This window comes from Pseudomyrmex gracilis, unplaced genomic scaffold, assembly GCF_002006095.1.
Source record: "Pseudomyrmex gracilis isolate BER0280 unplaced genomic scaffold, ASM200609v1 scaffold_21, whole genome shotgun sequence".
In the NCBI taxonomy this organism is placed as follows: domain Eukaryota; kingdom Metazoa; phylum Arthropoda; class Insecta; order Hymenoptera; family Formicidae; genus Pseudomyrmex; species Pseudomyrmex gracilis.
Window position 1 is genome coordinate 772,439 of NW_018020605.1, and position 18,219 is coordinate 790,657.

The 18,219-nt window shown below is 34.8% G+C and overlaps 2 protein-coding genes across 6 annotated transcripts; one reads left to right on the forward strand and one right to left on the reverse strand.

Moving 5' to 3' along the window:
• Window positions 1-21: 21 nt before the first annotated feature.
• Window positions 22-16,774, reverse strand: LOC109851817 (GPI transamidase component PIG-S). Of its 2 annotated transcripts, none has more exons than XM_020422281.1 (10): window positions 16,685-16,774; window positions 16,348-16,440; window positions 4,072-4,302; window positions 3,460-3,651; window positions 2,811-3,029; window positions 2,433-2,621; window positions 2,239-2,377; window positions 1,976-2,123; window positions 1,504-1,850; window positions 22-1,419 (listed from the first exon to the last, which is right to left on the reverse strand). In XM_020422281.1, the coding sequence occupies exons 2-10, from the start codon at window positions 16,427-16,429 to the stop codon at window positions 1,257-1,259; spliced, it is 1,710 nt and encodes a 569-aa protein (XP_020277870.1). In that variant the 5' UTR covers window positions 16,430-16,440; window positions 16,685-16,774; the 3' UTR covers window positions 22-1,256. The 2 variants fall into 2 exon arrangements, with proteins under 2 accessions (XP_020277870.1, XP_020277871.1); XM_020422282.1 differs by having other exon boundaries at window positions 22-1,176; window positions 1,251-1,419; window positions 16,348-16,720.
• LOC109851815 (protein I'm not dead yet-like) lies at window positions 4,742-15,728 on the forward strand. 4 transcript variants are annotated; one of them, XM_020422279.1, is made up of 10 exons: window positions 4,742-5,437; window positions 12,139-12,206; window positions 12,290-12,407; window positions 12,517-12,788; window positions 12,863-12,977; window positions 13,071-13,132; window positions 13,333-13,458; window positions 13,659-13,988; window positions 14,053-14,431; window positions 14,574-15,728. In XM_020422279.1, the coding sequence occupies exons 2-10, from the start codon at window positions 12,148-12,150 to the stop codon at window positions 14,823-14,825; spliced, it is 1,713 nt and encodes a 570-aa protein (XP_020277868.1). In that variant the 5' UTR covers window positions 4,742-5,437; window positions 12,139-12,147; the 3' UTR covers window positions 14,826-15,728. The 4 variants fall into 4 exon arrangements, with proteins under 4 accessions (XP_020277868.1, XP_020277867.1, XP_020277866.1 ...); XM_020422278.1 differs by lacking the exon at window positions 4,742-5,437 and adding an exon at window positions 7,140-7,417; XM_020422277.1 differs by lacking the exon at window positions 4,742-5,437 and adding an exon at window positions 8,577-9,084.
• Window positions 16,775-18,219: the final 1,445 nt, after the last annotated feature.

The window sequence follows — 18,219 nt, forward strand, 5'->3', positions numbered from 1 at the left end:
GTTCTTTTTATTTTCGTTTCGTTTTTTTTTTTTTTTTTTTTTAAGTGAAAAGTATATTTTATACTAGCTACATGTATATTTTATACTAGCTAATGTCAGAGCAGCTAACTATTTTACTATTAGTTATTTTTTATTACTATATGTTCTTTTCTTACTGAATGACATTGAACTCTTTATTTAACCATAAATCAAATATAGGGAGAAAAAAAGAAAGGCGGTCTCTCACGGTAGATGGACATATATTATTTTTCATCTCAATTTTTTTTTACAGTAATTTATAACGTTCGCAATTTTTTTTGTAACCTTTTGGTAATGTGGTTGAGGATTGATTTGATATACATGTACATAAAAATTCGTAGAGTTGTTTCTAACGCGATTTAATTGATTATTAACTTTTGGAATCTAATCGAAAAGGCATGCGAGGAATGAAGATGTTGCGCGGAACCTTGCGTTTTTGGATGCGTGATAATGTATGTCTGTATGCATATTTTGACCGCATGTGAAAAAAGAAAGCAAACATGAGAGAGGGGGAGAGAGAGAGAGAGAGAGAGAGAGATTAAACGAGATGTTAATCTATTTAATATTTGCGGATTGCTTGGGATTTTGCTCACAGACCTCGTTCTTCGAATAAAAACAAATACGAAAAAAAAACTAGCTCAAGAAAAAAGTCGCTTATTATATTTTCTTTTTCGTACAAATGATTTCACATATACATATTATGTCTCATCGAACGTTTTCTTTTTTGAAATAAAAACAGATATTATCGGTTTTTTCACGCGTTTTCATTGATGTTTTCTCTTTTCGCGCGAGAATCTCTCAGTGTGCGAAACTGTCGCCGGTTATACAAGCGACGTTAAGTAATAATAATAATAATAATATTAAATAATAATAATAATAAAAACAGTTCGTAGATTTATTCTCGTACTTAACGCGATCAATATTAAGATCACACACGATTCCGACTAACGGAATTAGTTTTAAATGCAAACTAAATTTATGTATTACGTTCCAGTGGCGCGTGTTAAAAATATTCCGATATATTTATACGCGATAGCTATGTTTTAACGCTAGATGCAAATAAAAGAAATTTATAGATAAGAGCTTCTGCGATGAAACAGTCGATATCACTGCATATTACGCGAAATCATACGGTATATGTCACTGCTGTACATTTACCTACGGTCGAAATGATCTCGAACGAGCGATCGCATGATTGTACATAATCATCATATTATTAAGCAGATAAATACCTTTTATTATCCGAGCTTCAGTTTTTTGTCCTCATCATTCTTACTTTCATTACGATCTGTTTTTTTACTTGTACTACTCTTTTCAGGAAAGTAGTATTTTTTTATATTTTTAAGTGACAGCAATACCGGTATCATCGCCGGCAGAAACAGAGGTATATACACGGCGTATCTACAAAAAAAGAATTGCTTGGAGTGTAAAATTTACGACAGAACCAGTGTCTTTTACTTGAAATGTAAACAAAGTCGCACTCACTTTTGATCCTCCGGGAAGTAAAGAAGCGCCAGAAGCGTCGGATCGGAAAAGGCCGCTTCGGCGGTAACGAAAGCCTCTTTGCTAAGGATAAAGCTACGTTGGAGATCGCCCCGCTGCAGATGTTCAGCGGATTGGTGTACCAGTTCGAGTGCGGTCTTGATCCTGTTTCCTACCACGTCCGTGATAACGATATTGCTAATTTCCTTGAGCAGCTGCGCCAGCGATTGCAAGGTCAATTTCGCCGAAGTCAATTGTTCGACGGTGCGAAATCTCAACAGGGAATCGATTTCCCAATCCCGAGATTTCAATCCCACCAATGGCACAGATGTCACCCCGTTAATAGGTTTCTAGAATTATTTTACTTGTTTATTATTTGCGCGATGTGGTAAAATGCGTCAAAAAACGTAAGTTTTTAAATTTAATTCAACGTTCTATAATTTGTATATAAAATTGCAAGAAGCTATTGTGTTACCGTTTCTGGAATGCCTAATAATAGTCGAAGTTGTGCCAGAAACGTGCCCACTATGGCGGTTTCTTCGGGAACGATTGTAACAGTTTCGTTCTCTCGCGTCACCTCGCAAGCTTCCGGCGGTGGATTGACCAAAATTACACCACCCCATCTATGTTAATTATACAATTTTCAATAAAACTAACTAATTTTATATAATTTGTACAAAGTTTGTGTGTGAAATCAATATATATTTAATCGTCTTCGGGAAGTGCGAATATGTATACCTCGGAGAGAGAAAGGCTTCCACGTTGTTATCCGTTCGTGGTTTGTGTCCGCTGCGAGTGTAGATGTGCAGAGGCGCGCTATCGCACGGCACCATGTAGACGACCAAATTAATGCACGGATGGAGGCTAACCTGCGATGCTAAAATTCAGTAAGAAATGCTTGATATACGTACTCCCTTACACGCGCTACGAACCTAATTTCTTCTCCAGCGGTGTCACGAGCTGCGGCAAAACGCTCTCACGTAAAGCAAAATGTCTGCGACTCGGGCTGCTATCAGGCACGCGTCTAGGATTCATGTCCAAAGATAACAGGTACAGCCATTGTGATTTGACCGAGAAGTTGCTTAGAATAGATAACTCGTTCAAGAACGGTTTCATGTAGCCTGCAAGATAAATTAAATCTCAGTCTTTAAGATTTCAACGTTGTGCTAGACTTGACATGAAGTTTCTTCTGGTACTTTTTCACCGACGGTAGAGCGAAATGTTGAAGTTCTTACGGAATACACTTTACTTCATTATAATGTCATTACGCACATATATAAATTACAAGTGTTAGTAAAGTATGAACGCACCTTCGGATACCATCTTCAAGTCCCAAACAATCTTTAACTTTTCAGGGTCAGGGTTAACCAAAGTGATTAGAATGTCGTACGCCGGACTAGCTGGGAATCGCCTTCTGTTTTCCTCGTCCAAACTATACATAGTAGGCTCGGCAAGCGCGTTCTTTGTCAGCGCCAATGATTTATCGTGTAGAATCCATTCCGACAATACTTGTATCAATTTAGCATCGCCTGCGAAGATATTTACATGATATCATAGATAAATACGGTATAACTTACTTGAGACTTAGTAGGCTCAAGCGAAAAAGTTTAAATTCTGTCGAAATAAATAATTAATATCGAACAGATATAATATAATCCGCACATTTTATATTTACATTATTATTATCACGCTTTTTTTCTTATTAGCATAATTATTTTTGTTATATTTATTATTTGATATAAATATGTGATAAAAGATAAATAAGTTCAATTGTTTACACAGTTTCGACTGTTGTAAAAATGATCTTACGTCAATTCCGTGTAACGCAAATTAGACATGTTATTTTTAATACGTTCTAATGAAAACATTGTAATACGCCAGTAAGCTGACTCTGACGCAGTTCCAGATAATAAGCATGTGATACGAAGCAATGTTGTCAATGGCGATTGCAAATCTTACTGGCTTTGGTGGAGAAGTACAGCGTTCTCTTGGGACCAACCACAATGGCATCTTTCAGATTTGTGGTTTCCAGCAAGAGCAAGCTACCCACATCCAGGTCGAAAGTCGCCGCTACCTTTTCGAGTTGGTGCCCGAAAGCGAACAGCAAGTTATTGGATATCACTTGATATTCCACGTCTAGTTGATACAGCTCTGGAAAGTCGAGATCGGACTATATACTGTTTGTGTTTACAACACAAACACATCATAGATACAACTAATCAGATTTTATCGCTGCAACTCTGACATCATCGTCGATTGTTTGACGTAACTTTTTAACTGCTTAATTTTATACATATACGCACGTGAATCAAAGGTCTTTATATTTGCATCACTATGTATGCGTACATACATACTAACAATCATTAAGAGACGCTCGAATTTTACAAAACACATTCACGAACACACAGATCCTCTGTCAGGTCAGAAAACATATCTATTGTGCGTGTTCTCTTTGTCGTGTTTCGTCGCATATGTAATTTTGACTCTATTTCTTTCTTATCTTATTACATTATGTTCCGCCGACGAAATAAAACATTGATTTTTCTATATTAACTTTTTTTATCCGTTTACCAGCATTGGCGAATGCCTGTTTGATTTCGCGCGTCAGTAATTGACCGCGGTCGTACGACAGCGCCGCAACAATGATCTTCGTGGTGATCCTGATGTCCAGCTGCGACAATTCGTCGATTCCGGTGTAGGGTAGCGCAACACGGGGTACCTTCGTGGTATGCCACCAGAGAGGCACGCCGATTCCCAGCAGCAGCACCGCGAACGAGAGACTCGCATATATCCTGTACTTCTCTATGAAATGAACAACACGAAATGTGAGATTGATCAGAGTATACAAACAAAATAGCAATATTTTTTAATAACTAGAGAAATAAATAAAATGAGTTCGACTCTTAGCATCGAATAAGATTTTTCGCAATGATTTATTTTAAATTATTAATTTATATTTAAATTATTACTCTTTTTGTTCTAAATTTATCATGTAAGCGATGTATCTTCGATATTAAATATATCGCAGATGTGTAAAATGCGTGTATTATATTACATCGTGTAAAATTCTCTTAAAAAATCCTCTTAATAAAAATTCTCGCTTCTTAGCTAAAACAGTAGCGGCGTGCGGTAGGCTCTATTTCACGTGCTTTTAACCTTCGGGATAAAATTGAATCGGGTCCAATTTAGTCGTTCGTATTCGGCTGCGCGGGCGTAACGTCAGTTCAATGTTAAGTTTGCGGTCGTGCGGCAACGCATCGCGACTACGAAATTTATATCCTCGCGAACTTCGCCACCTTGCAGATTCACACGATCGTCTGTGACCGTGGAAAAACATCAAAGACGACGATCGTTCGCATCGATGTTTTTTAATCGCGTGAGATCCGTATATAGAAACGAATAACGTCCCGGGAGAAACGAGACGTAACGATGCCAACGATGCCGACAACGATACTAAATTATGTAACAATTATTATGTGCGCCTGAACAATGATAATGCGTATGAAAAAGACGAGTTTTCCCGTCGTTCTGAACGATTTTTGGAAAATAAGAAAAAAAAAACGACACGCAACTCGTCGATCTTTCATTGGCAAAACAAAATGTGTTTAAAAAAACAAAACGGTGTAAAATTAATTAAATACTCTTGTAAAGAAATCTGAATCTTAAATGTTAAATGTCGCCGTCGAATGTATGCGATTGATCTAGCGATCATTGACATTTCCTCAGTCGAAACGTCGGTGCATACAAAACACTTAGGAATAATAGGCACGTGTCATTGGTCGAACTTGTACTGTTAATTAACATGGATGATTAATCATGCCGTGTGCGACATCAATAACGCGTGCCCCGTATGCGAAGTATTAAATCAAAGACTATCAAACTCCGTCGCATGGCCATTGTGAAAGGCAACGAATATTCGTCACATTGTGACTACATTGCAAGTATAATTTTTCATTAACATACGTAATATACACGTTCGTAGATCATACGTCAGGTGTTAATGTTTCTCCAAAAACGAAATAATACTGGAAATCTCTGTTATAGTATTGTCGCGAGAGAAAAATTACAAAGTGTGAAAGTGTTTAAAAAAATATTTCAATATTGTTGTCATTTGCTTCTTGTTAAAAAAAAATATTAGAAATATATAAGAAAACTGCATTTTTCAAAATTTGCTGCAAATTCCTATACGCAACCGGCACACATCTGATTTAGCATACACATTAAAGGGTTAAATAATTTGACATCACACATGCGCGATTCATTTGAACGCATTTTACAGATCAATTAATTTTCGCTCCGTCTTACGTAAACGCATCTCGCGTTCAACAAATAAGTAAAAAAAAATCTATAAATACTGCCGTATGTAAACGCAATTATTTGTCTTTTCTGTTTTTTTTTTTTTGCGTGAACAACGCGCATCCGGAATACCACGCTCAACGGAACGATTATCTTTTAATTTTTTATATCAACGATCGCATGCAATTTTCATGATGAAATTACCAAAGCTCTTTTTATGAAGATACATCGCTGTTGGAAAAACACGCAGTTCGTTTGTATGCTTCTAACAATTACGTCGAAGTGTTTTCTTATCGCATACAAAATTTTGTAATTGTGCCATTACGTGAGACTTCGATCAATAAAACAAAAATCGATAGAATTTTGAGAAAAGAAAAATTTAAATTTCACATGTTTTAATAATGTAACTAAAAATATATTCTGTAAACAATTTAGATATGTTTATCTTGCATTATTTTATTATCACAAAGTGTAAATTATATGTAAACAATATATTACGTGTATGTGTGTGTGTGTGTAATTGTTATTATCTCTTCATGATCAATTTGCGACAGTGGCTTCTTCTAGGTCTGCTTACGAACCGCGTAATTACACGAATTATTCGAAATGAGACAAATATAGAAGATATCATAACGGATTCGTCATACAATTACGATTAGGCATTGTCTTTTCCGACGTTTACCTGAATTAATGTTATTTTGTACGGTGGTGCGCGGAAAGAGAATCTCGTTCTCTGTCGTTAGTTTCCTTAAGTGCGCACGCGCAACGAGACTTATTACGTAACGATTAATTTAATGCATCAATGTATGACATTATTATAGTACCAGAGCTTAATGACAAAATTACACGAAGAATTTGCAAAGAAATAGCAACCGCTAAAACAAAGTTGCACGGAGATTCGACAATATAGAATTTCTTAGAAAAAAACATTAAAAAACAAATTTTACGAATTATAAAGCGTCTTAATATCCCGATATTTGATAGTAACAAAATAATGTTTGTAAGAGACATTATTTTTTATAGTCGAAGAAATTGAAATAAAAATAAAATGCGCGAAAGTCGCAGTCGCGATTAAGTTGCTTCAAGTTATGGATTGTGTCGCAAAAAACATATATAAATTATCAAGATAAACACGCGATATTAGTAATCGCAATGTTTTACGACGATATAAACAAATATGTGTCGCACGTGTGTGTATCATAAAATTTCAGTTTATCTCGATTATGTCTTCACGCTATTTTTCTAACATTCAAAATTACCAGTATTGACATAAGATATGTTTATTGATGCGTATGTATGTATATTGTATTGTCGATATATAGACGATCGAAACAGTTTCTCGCGGTTATTCTTCGCCATCGCGTGGTAACACAAACATTGGTACAGAATACAGTGCTTTATTTCGTTTGTTGTTCATATCTAATTGATCTATTTCCCGAATCTAGACGCATCGCGTATATCTCATCAGTATATCTAGATGCATCAGTATATCTCAATAACGCGAGCAATAATCGCGAAAGGTTTTATGTAAGCGTCCGATTTTTGCTGAAACTCGGAAGAACTTATTCAAGATGATTTAATAAGAATAATTGAGACACACATCTAAGTAACATTATTAACCGTAAGTAACATATAATTAACTATTTGTATTGCAATTACGATCCTCAATGAGATCTTAAATATTATTTTCGAAAGTGTGCGTTGCTTTCACGATTCGAACGATTGTTCGCTTCGGAACGTTTCGCTCGACTTCCCTCAAACGCAAAATAACGTGACGCGTACGCGGAATGAATAATGCGACAGGAATAAAGAATGTTTCCGGTGAATTGCAATTTGATCGAACGATCTATCGAAATGCTATTGAAATTCGTTTGTGAACTTCGATAAATACGAATTAATAAGTGAGTTAACGCAGTAAAACGGTTCTATGTTGCTTATTTTTCACGTCAAATATATTATATATACGTGTATATATATTATATATATGTGTATATATATCCTCTTCTCAATAGATTTCAAAAACAATATCAATCAGCGAGATAGACCACAGATTCTTTTTCTCTACTTCTTTTGTTCCAAAAACGACCTGTTAATAGACAGAGAAATGACTTGTCGAGAAATATAAACGGCGAAGTAAAACACAGCTTCTTTCCTTTTTTTTTGACAATATTGTGCACACGATTTGGACCAGCAAAATCTATTTTACGAGTCATCGCTTAAACCGACCCGAGGGTCGAATGTCCGAAGAAGGAATGTAGATTTTCTTGTTGCTGCCTCAGTTCCGGATTTTCTCCTCTCGATGAGAGGAGTTAGAAAATCTACAAACAAGGTTCTTCTCAATAAAAGTGGCAGCTCTCTAAGCCACACAGTTTTTCATAAATACGAGGATACCACAAACAAAATTGTTTTTCTTTTTTAACGAGAAGAAAAAACAACGACGATAAAACAGTACAGAAGAATACAACATTGACAAAAAATACAATGCAAATTTACAATGTCGTATTGTTCAATTTCAATATCGAACTTTCCGAAAACTAAACCGAAAAGAAAACATTTTATTCGACTACACTTACAAATTTTCTTTTCCTCAAAAGAAATCAGTCCGTTTCCATGATTTACTGGGGGGAGAGGGACCCTATATTTCATCAGAGACTTCTTCAGAAAGAACTTAAAAAAGGAAAGAAAAAAGTATCACATAGCCTCTTCTCGTAAATCAGTATGAAGACAGACAGGGAGAAAGAAGCACAAGAGAGGAAGAATGTATGTATGTATACACTGAGAGAGAGTAGGGATGAGGCCTGAACTGTGCAAGACTTTAACTTCGCTGTTCTAGACTTGGTCGGTCAGTATGTGCACCGGACACAGCATTGAAAAGCCACGAAAACTCTCTCGAAAAGTCTCAGCTCTTAGCGACATGAATAGAAAAACTCACACAAAGGAAGATCGTTACTAAAAAAAAAAATAAAGTGACATCACGCGTTAGATTGCAAGAAAGACTTGTTGAAATGAACAATCGGAAACCGGGTTTCTCGAACATATGATAGAGTCTGTTTATCGACAAAGACAGAGAGAACGATAAATTCGGGTTATTAATATTTATATCGCGCGAATGATGATGTGATCGTTACGAGGCGTATCGTCATTTAGTAGCGATTATGATATCACATATGTACAATACTAACAGTTTTTGATCACGACGTTTATGAGTGCGAAAAGAGAGATCGGTCAGTGATTACATAGGAAAATATTAAGTTGGACATATTGCGGAGAGGACATCTTTTAACAAAAGTACGTAATACTTTGAAGAAAAACGTAAAATTATTACCTTCTTAATTTAACCTTAAGTTTAAAACATCGAAACATGATGATAATATCTTGCTCTTTCTTTCTGCGAGATAAATAAAGTTACGTTTAAAAAAGTAGACGCGTATTTACGCATCGCACGCACAAAACTGTCCTTAATCGTTAAAAGTGATCTTTCGAGTTTTCGCGAAACAAGTTGTCTGTGCGCGCTATTAAATTTGAAATAGATTCCAGCGCGCGGAAAGAAAAACGAGAAAAAAAAGAGAAGACGGAGCACGATACGCTTTATCTTCTATTTCTGACGCGACAAACGACGTCGGCCTGTTTCAATTCAATGCGTGCGAACGAAGTCAGAAACAACGCGTGTGGAAGAATTTAACCCCTGGCAATCCGAGATTAACAACACTCGACATCGTACATTACAGATTGCACGCGGATTATAACGGTATACATCGCAAGCATCTCGCCTGCAGATGCACCGAAGGTACAGCTCCGGCAATGAGGACGATCACGACAACTCACGTCTCAATTGCGCGCGTTATGATGTACACTCTGATCTATAAACAAAATCGAATCTGATACAAGCTATGTTTAAGAATATCCGACTTTTTTTTTTTTCAACTAACATCTTCGTATAAATCAAGTAGAGAATCAGATATTATTTCTCACGGGTAAAAATAAACTTTTGAGCGATACATCGGAATAATAAACATTCATGTTGCGAAACGTATGTAATAAAAAAAAAAAAAAAAAAAAAAAAAACGTGATAAGTCGCAACAACAATGAGTTTATCACTTTTGTTCCTGTTTTCTATAGCGTAAAAAAAAAACATACGACCCTGAGTGCAATTCATAATAATACGTGCAACCCTAGAAAAAAATATTATTTGGCGCCAAGTTTTCGTTACATATCTCCCGAGATAAAGATAACTATACGATTTGCATATTAAACAATCTATGACATGTTCAAAATCACGCATCATCACAAATATGCCGCAAAACGTGTTATTTAACAACGTAGCCTGTGATAACGATGCAAGCAAATGGATGTGGCTCTCTAATCTTCCGATTATCCGAAACATATACAGTTACACAAAATGCGTGTGTAATTACAGAAGCTTCTTTCTTCGTTATCGCAACTAACACTGTTCTCAGTAGTTAAATATTATATTAAGTAAAGTCGCAACCGCATTTTTCTTAGACATGTTGGATTGTGCAGTCAAACACTTATTGCGAAAATAAATAGCATGTCCGAGACAAAGAAATGTGACAAAGGAATGACGTAATTTATACTTATATGTGTGTCAATTAACTTCGATAATAACGGCATGAAAACGTGGGTTAAACTAATAATAAATACGTCTGTATGTTTAATTTGTGTTTAAATATAGATTTATATTTATATATATAAAACATTATATATATGTATATAAAATATTATATATATATATATATATATATCATTAACTAATGATATGTATATACACATATTATAGGTTTAATTTTATTTAAAAACTTTTCTAAATTTAAAGTCCACAAGAGATTTTTCTTTTTTTAAAACTTCTCTCATATATTAACAACACTTGTGAATGATTAATGATAAGTATTCAATTATCAATTATCTTGAATGTTTTTACAATCTGTTAGAATAACCCATAATTTCTGTTTGTCGAGGACTGACACGGTCTCATAAACAACGTACATTAAAAAACCAGTTATTTAGCAATTTCGATTAATGCAATGTGTATTGCGCTATTGTGTTTTCATTATCCATCGATTGTCAATTCTTCTATTGTTTGTCATGTCAGTGTTGCAACGACACTTTTTTTACGTAAAAAAAAGTTGCATAAAGAGAAAAGTCGTCTCTCATTAATCGTAAAAAATCCCTATCCACTTAAAATCAATAATAGATTCTTCTTCTTAATAAATTCTTTTATTTCAGACGTCTAGAGTTTTTTTTTTAGAAAACAAGAAAATTTACGACCGTAAGTTTTTCCGATTTCTTGTCGAAGAATATTACGTTTTCTCGTGATAATACCTTTTCTCGAATATCGTCGTTTTTTTGCGGCGTTGTGTTGTGCGATTTTTCCGATATTTTTTCCAGAGTACACTTTAAAAACGTCAAGTTTTATGATCACGATAATTTCAAAGTGGCTATAAAACACACGCACCGACGTCGTATTTTTATTGATGTAAATAGCCCAGGGTTAAACGAGCATGAAAGTCGGGATGAACGATAGTGTTACCTCGATTAAGCGATCACGCGCGCTAAAGGGAGAACGCATAACCGGTGTCACATAAACGGAAACAACGCGCGTCACAGTATGTAAAAATTGCGAAGGTCACGGGAGAACAATACCACGGGGTCCTCGATTTGATTTGAATCTTTTGTCCTCCTAAGTAAGGTCGACCGTGTCGCGATAAGGACTTCGCGCGAATGGCATTACAATTGAATAGAAAAAAAATGTCGAGAAAAGAAAAAAAAACACAACAAAGAAAAAAAGATAAAAATTATGTAATGAAGATAAAATAAAATCTCAATGTAAGAATAAAAGAAGTACAATTTAAACTGCGCGGCAAATTGAAAACTTGATTAAACCCCAACAAAAAGTGTGCGCTCTTCAAGCTTGGAGTAAATGAAGGTTCGTTGATCTCCCAGAGCTCTCGCTCTGATATCGGACGAGAAAAGTGGGAAGAACAATGAATTGAGAAATTCTTGGAAAAGGGTGCTGGGACTGTTTACAGCCCTCTCTCGTTTATCCAAGCTCGGCGAACAAAAGAAAAGAAATACAGTTGAGACTCCGCGTTAATGTTTACTTCGCAATAATCTCCCGCGATTGTTAAGCTCTTCGATCCCAATGTTGTTAAGTGTTTCTCTTTTGTTATTTTTTATTATTTCGTGACAACATGAAATTAGCAAGATCAGCTATGGCTTTTTCATGTCTTTTGGTGCAGGTGTAAACCTATGCATAACAGTATAGGTGATAGATAGAAAATTTATGACATTTTTTAAAACTCTGGTCTTTCAACTTAATTTCAGTAAAGAACAATGGCTTTAGCGGTGGAAACGTATCCGGAAGTTACCGAATATGGAGAGAGAGGAAATGAGTAAGCATAATTATTTCACGCGTTTGTTTCCACATTAATAATTCTTCAGTTTCTTCATTTCACTTGTTTTTCGAAAATTTCAGGAAAACCACTGGATTCGGCAAATTGTTGTTAAAATTCATAGCCATTTATTGGCGATCTTTCATCGTGATAGTGTGGCCATTAGTCTTGATACCGATACTGACAGTCGAAAGTGATAAAGTATGTCTCTTAATAATGATTAAATACCATACTATGTGTTTTATGATATAATTTGTTATAATATACAATTTCAGTTCATTCAAAGATTCTTCTCCTTTTGTGATCGTAGCCCCAAGCAATGAAGTGTTTATACGTCGTCGCGTTAATGGCGATGTACTGGGTGACTGAAGTCGTACCATTACCCGTCACGGGTATGATTCCGGTGGTGCTGTATCCGCTGTTGGGCATCATGTCAACTAACGAAACATGTCTGTGTTACATGAACGACACTACAATGATGTTCGTTGGCAGTTTAGTGATCGCGGTGGTCATCGAGAATTCTGGTCTGCATATGCGAGTGGCGCTGTTCATTATCAAAACCATCGGTTGCAGTCATCGAAGGTGGTTTTCGCTCGCGTTATTCAATCTCAGTCGCAAGTTTCAAAATGATGAAAATATTTATTGTTGCTCCTTAGGTTAACATTGGGCTTGTTCTTTGTAACGATGTTTATCTCAATGTGGATTTCGAACACCGCCGCCACTGCAATGATGATACCCATAATGGAAACTGTTCTTGTGGAACTCGAAGCGGTGAGTTTTTTTCAATTCTTTTTCGAAAAATTTCGTATAATCTCGTGAGAGACGTGAAGAAAAGCAATTAACGCGAAATTAATTTAATTTCAGCAAGGACTCGGAAACATGTTCGTCCAAACGGAAGGAACAATCGAAGAGAATAGCGGAGAAGCGTAAGTATATATTTCACATCTTCTCTTCTATCTTCTATTTTCCAGGTAATCAAATAATGAAACAATGTGTTTTAATTCTCTATTTCGGAGAATAAATTAATTTACTCTAACTATATTTAAATTTATTATCTAACATAGATTTGATATATTTTCTCTATTGTCAGACAGTACTTAAATAAGTAAAATTACTCAATTTGCAGAAACAAAAGGCCAACGCACAGTACAATGGTATATTATCTCGTAGCAGCTTATGCATCCAGTCTTGGCGGTATTGGTACTATTGTCGGAAGCGGTACCAATTTAACGTTCAAAGGTTTTCTAGAGAAGTACGTGCTTACACGCAAATTTCACAAAACTTATCTTGAAAATACAAGATAATGTTATGGATGTTTTTCAAAAGTTACTGTCAACTAATGAGAATCTATTTATATGTAACGCGTGTTATAAATTTTCAGTAATTGGCACTGAATTTTGAAATACAATCTGAGTCCGCGATAGATTTAAAAACTTTATATTTATTTTTCAGACGCTTTCCCCTTAGCCCCGGAATAAATTTTGCTTCTTGGATGTTGTATTCGGTACCGCCCATGTTGCTGATGGGTATTCTGACATGGTTGTGGCTGCAGGTGATGTATATGGGTCTCTTCAGACCGGAAAGCAAAGACGCTCGCGCAATAGACATCGGACAGCAGGGCGAGCAAGTTGCAGCGTCGGTCATTCAGAAGAGATACAAGGAACTCGGGCCAATCTCGTGGCATGAATCTTCCGTGGGTATTTTATTCATTATCGTCGTGCTCCTGTGGTTCTTCAGGAATCCTGGATTTATGCCGGGTTGGGCCGCTTATGTCACCAACTTGTGAGTTCACTATGCAAACGTGCTTAAAACGCAAGAGATAACCGTGTGATTTCGAAATTCGTAGACGTGTCAAGGACTCCACGGCAGCCATGTGCGTGACAATACTGTTCTTCTTCATCCCGTCGAAGTTGGACTTCTTGCAGGCATTCAACAAAGATCCAAGCAAGCGGCCTACGAAACCGTCGCCCGGGCTGATAACGTGGAAAATAATAAATCAGAAGATGCATTGGAGTCTAATATTCGTATTGGGCGGTGGATTTGCCATTTCGGCAGGTAGTACTGAATCAGGACTGTCGGGGATGCTCGGTCAGTCACTGATAGGTTTGCAGAAGATCAACGTTGTGGCGATATTGCTCATTGTTTGCTTCTTCGCCGAAAATGTGACAGAATTAACATCCAACGTGGCTGTCGCAAATATCATATTGCCAGTATTAGCAGAAATGGTAAGTGCAAGACTCAAATAAACACTTTATCATTAATTTATACATGAAGTATGTTACAACGCAAAATGTTACAAATAATCCAATTATTTCACAGGATATACAATTTTCTGCAAATGTATTTACTTTCTTCTTTTCTTTTCAGTGTGTAGCTATTAAAATACATCCTTTGTATTTAATGCTACCAGCGGCTCTTTGCTGCTCATTTTCGTTTCACTTGCCCGTCGGTACTCCACCCAATGCGATTGCAAGCGCCGCCGGACGCATAAAAACGAAAGATTTCATCATCGCCGGTATCGGGCCTAGCATTATCACACTCGTCATCACTGCGGTTGCATTCCCTACGTGGGGCACATATGTATTCGACTTGTCAAAGTTTCCCGAATGGGCCATTTAGCGTTTGTACTATAATCTTACATTATTCGACTTATATTTATATGCTTTATCCAAGAACAACAACAAAAATATTTTTTGCACATTCACAATCATTACATTTTTCACTACATCATTTTATACTGTTCTTCTTCTTTGATCAATTCCAAAGATGTCTAAAGAAACAAACTCGCGTAATTGCAAAGTTTAATTTGTACAAAACGAAGGACATTAAAAGACTGGATTATAAACAGTGCCTTAATATATTAATAATGTTATCGTGCGTAAACGGGAGGCACAATTTTTGACAATACGATAACGAATTATATAATAATTAGAATAATTTTGCACACAATATGATATTGTATGATATTTATAATATTTATTTATTTTTCTTAACTATTTCATGTCACATGTACAGTACTAAAGAAAGTTACTTTTAATGAGTACCAACACTCATACATAAAATATGATATTTACTTTAAACTATTTCATGTTATGTTACGTATAATACTAAAGAAAGTTAATTCTAATGAGTACTAATACTCATACATTTGCTTTATCGACTGAGATCTGTTGACAATATTGACATGTTAAGTCAATTAAAAACTCCAATACATACATTATATATATATATATATATTCATATACATAAATATTCTCATGTATTCAAAAACTAGATGGATATGTATATACATGGCAAATATTTATTTTAACTCTTACAGCTCTTGATGCGATTTGCCGGTATATACTATATAATATACTTTGTGGGAGATATATATATTCATTACAACAGTAATAATATTAACTCTCAAACGACACACTTTTAACAGAAATTAATTAATTTTTTAACAGAAACATACTATGTCATACTAAGTCACTTTTGATATTAGTAACAATAAAAATGTTTTAAACAAAAAAAAATAAATAAGAGATTGCGCTTTATACTAGAAGTAAAGTTTACCAAGTTTTTTACTGTATAAAAAAGTAAGTTAAGTTCGACTAGCTACTTTTCAAAACTGTAAAAGAACTTATTTTCTAAAAACAAACCGTTGGATATGTCATATCAAGTGTATCGTTTTAGAATGAATCTATAAATTTTATTTCAATTTTTTTTAGTTCAATATAAAAAATATGTATTATCAATTGAAACAACTGGTTTTGTTTAAATTACTGAGAAAGTTCTGCAAAATAGATAATTGCCTTAATCTCTTAATCATCATATTTTTTGACTTTTTTGTGATTATCATCTCTTGTATCATTTGTCTGACATGTGATAATTTTTGTGTATTAATACAAAATTGAAAAAACAAAAGTGCAATATATTATTAAGTTCTTTATATCCTACTTTTTAGTTTCCCTTATATATTCCTATGCATCTTTTTTTATAACTTACTGCAAAATGATGAGTGTATATGTGGAGATATTTTATAAATACATAGAAAAGAAATGTCATGATAGTATATCACACACAATATTAATTATATAATGACATAATCACATCGTATTAGTGAGATATATTAAATCTAATCTTTTCTAAAACTTACCATCCACATCTTTACCGGGATCTTCTTTTTCCGTTTCATTGCTGTTTTCTGTAGAACCACGTTGTATCACGTTTTCCACCATATTTTGTCAAACTGTCAAATAAAATCACTCTTTGTAAAAAATTTTCACGAAGAAAATATAAAAGAACATAACCTATAAAACACAACTATCGCGCCTATCGTACATATCGTAATAATATACACGCACTGTTAATAAAAGTAATTATCATAACTTTGACACTAATAAATCCTGCGACGATTGATAGAGATATACTAATACATATTGAATCATTCTTTATATTTTAAAAACTAAACGTGTAAACACTTCACTACTAACCCTACTCGTGTCCACTCATGCCTATCATTCCTATCAATCAATCGCAGCTTCTCAATCGGAAAAACAGTTTCTGCCTTGAAGCAGAGAGAAGTCTGAGAGCGGCCAGGTCCATAAGAGAATGTGTAATCACGTTTCTGTCCCGTAAACTAGCGCATGTCCACGGGTGGTACACATTGGAACTACGCAGCCAGTCCACGAGCGACACGTCGGTGCACTATGTCCACAGCGTGCGGTTCTATTCTGTGCTATGTGCACGAGTTTAAATGGTCACTTTCTTTAAGTGTGCGAGTATATTCGAGAGCGTGAATTTGATTTCTTTTTAAATTTAAAATGACTTATTTAAAATGAATTCTTATTACTAAAATGAATTCTTATGACTTATTTAAAATGAATTCTTTAAAAAAGGAAGAGAATTAAGAAATGTAATAAATGTTCTCTTTAAAGAGAATTAAAAATTGTAATAAATGTTCTCTTCCTTTAAAGAGAGAATTAAGAAATGTAATAAATGTTAAATTTTAATACGAAAGTATGTGAAAAATAAACGTGTTATGTTCAACGACTGAAGTGTTTTTGCAACCGGCGAGTGTTTTTGTTGTTTTGACGCTCGTGAAACCGCTCAACCCTTACTACCGAACTGTGGATCAGCGAAGAAAATTTCGAAAGCGCATAGTAGGGGATGCGTGCGCGCAATGGAAAACTCTACTCACAGCGCAGCGCGTAGCCTCAGATCTNGTCGATCTCTCAAGAGTAACGAACGTGTTGTCGGGTTGTGCGCGAAATTTTTTCTTTTTCATTATAACAAGTTCGTACGCAATTTCGTACATAAGTGAATTTCTTCGCGAATTAATTATATAATTTTGTTATTGTAAATTTACCGCGTGTATCGCGATTAAATATTTCGCGNATATAAATTATTAGTCTTCCGCTTCGTCATTTATTTATTTTGTAAAATAATTATTTTAATACATAAAGAGATATATCGATTCACGTAACGACATTCATTCTTTTGTTACATATTGTATATAACATATATAGGAAATTATATTTTTTATTTCAATCTTCAGAAGAATTTTACAATACGGTAATTAATATTTTACACATTAGAGTTTCGTTAATACTCTTTANTAAGAGAACCGCGGTAAATCTATAACTTCTTATCCATTTTCGAATTCTTCTCTCTGACAGTTTGGGTGCAAGCGGTACCATTGTCATCTTAACTGTCATTGAGAAGAATTCGGAGGTGAATAAACTTTATAGATTTTTTTATATTTAGTAGTTCTTGTGTTGACTCGATTTTAAAGAGTGGTTGTGTTGTAAAATTCTCTGTAAAATTCGAATAAAAAATATATTTGCACATATCATGCTATAACATACATATAACAAAAAAATGTGAGTTACGTGTAATCGTAATACATNGCTTTATATATTTAAAATACTTTATTTTACAAAAAAACAAATCTCGAAACAGCAAGGTAATAGTTTGATATACGTGAAATTTTTCATCGTGAATTAACGTCTAATATTACCAAAAGCAA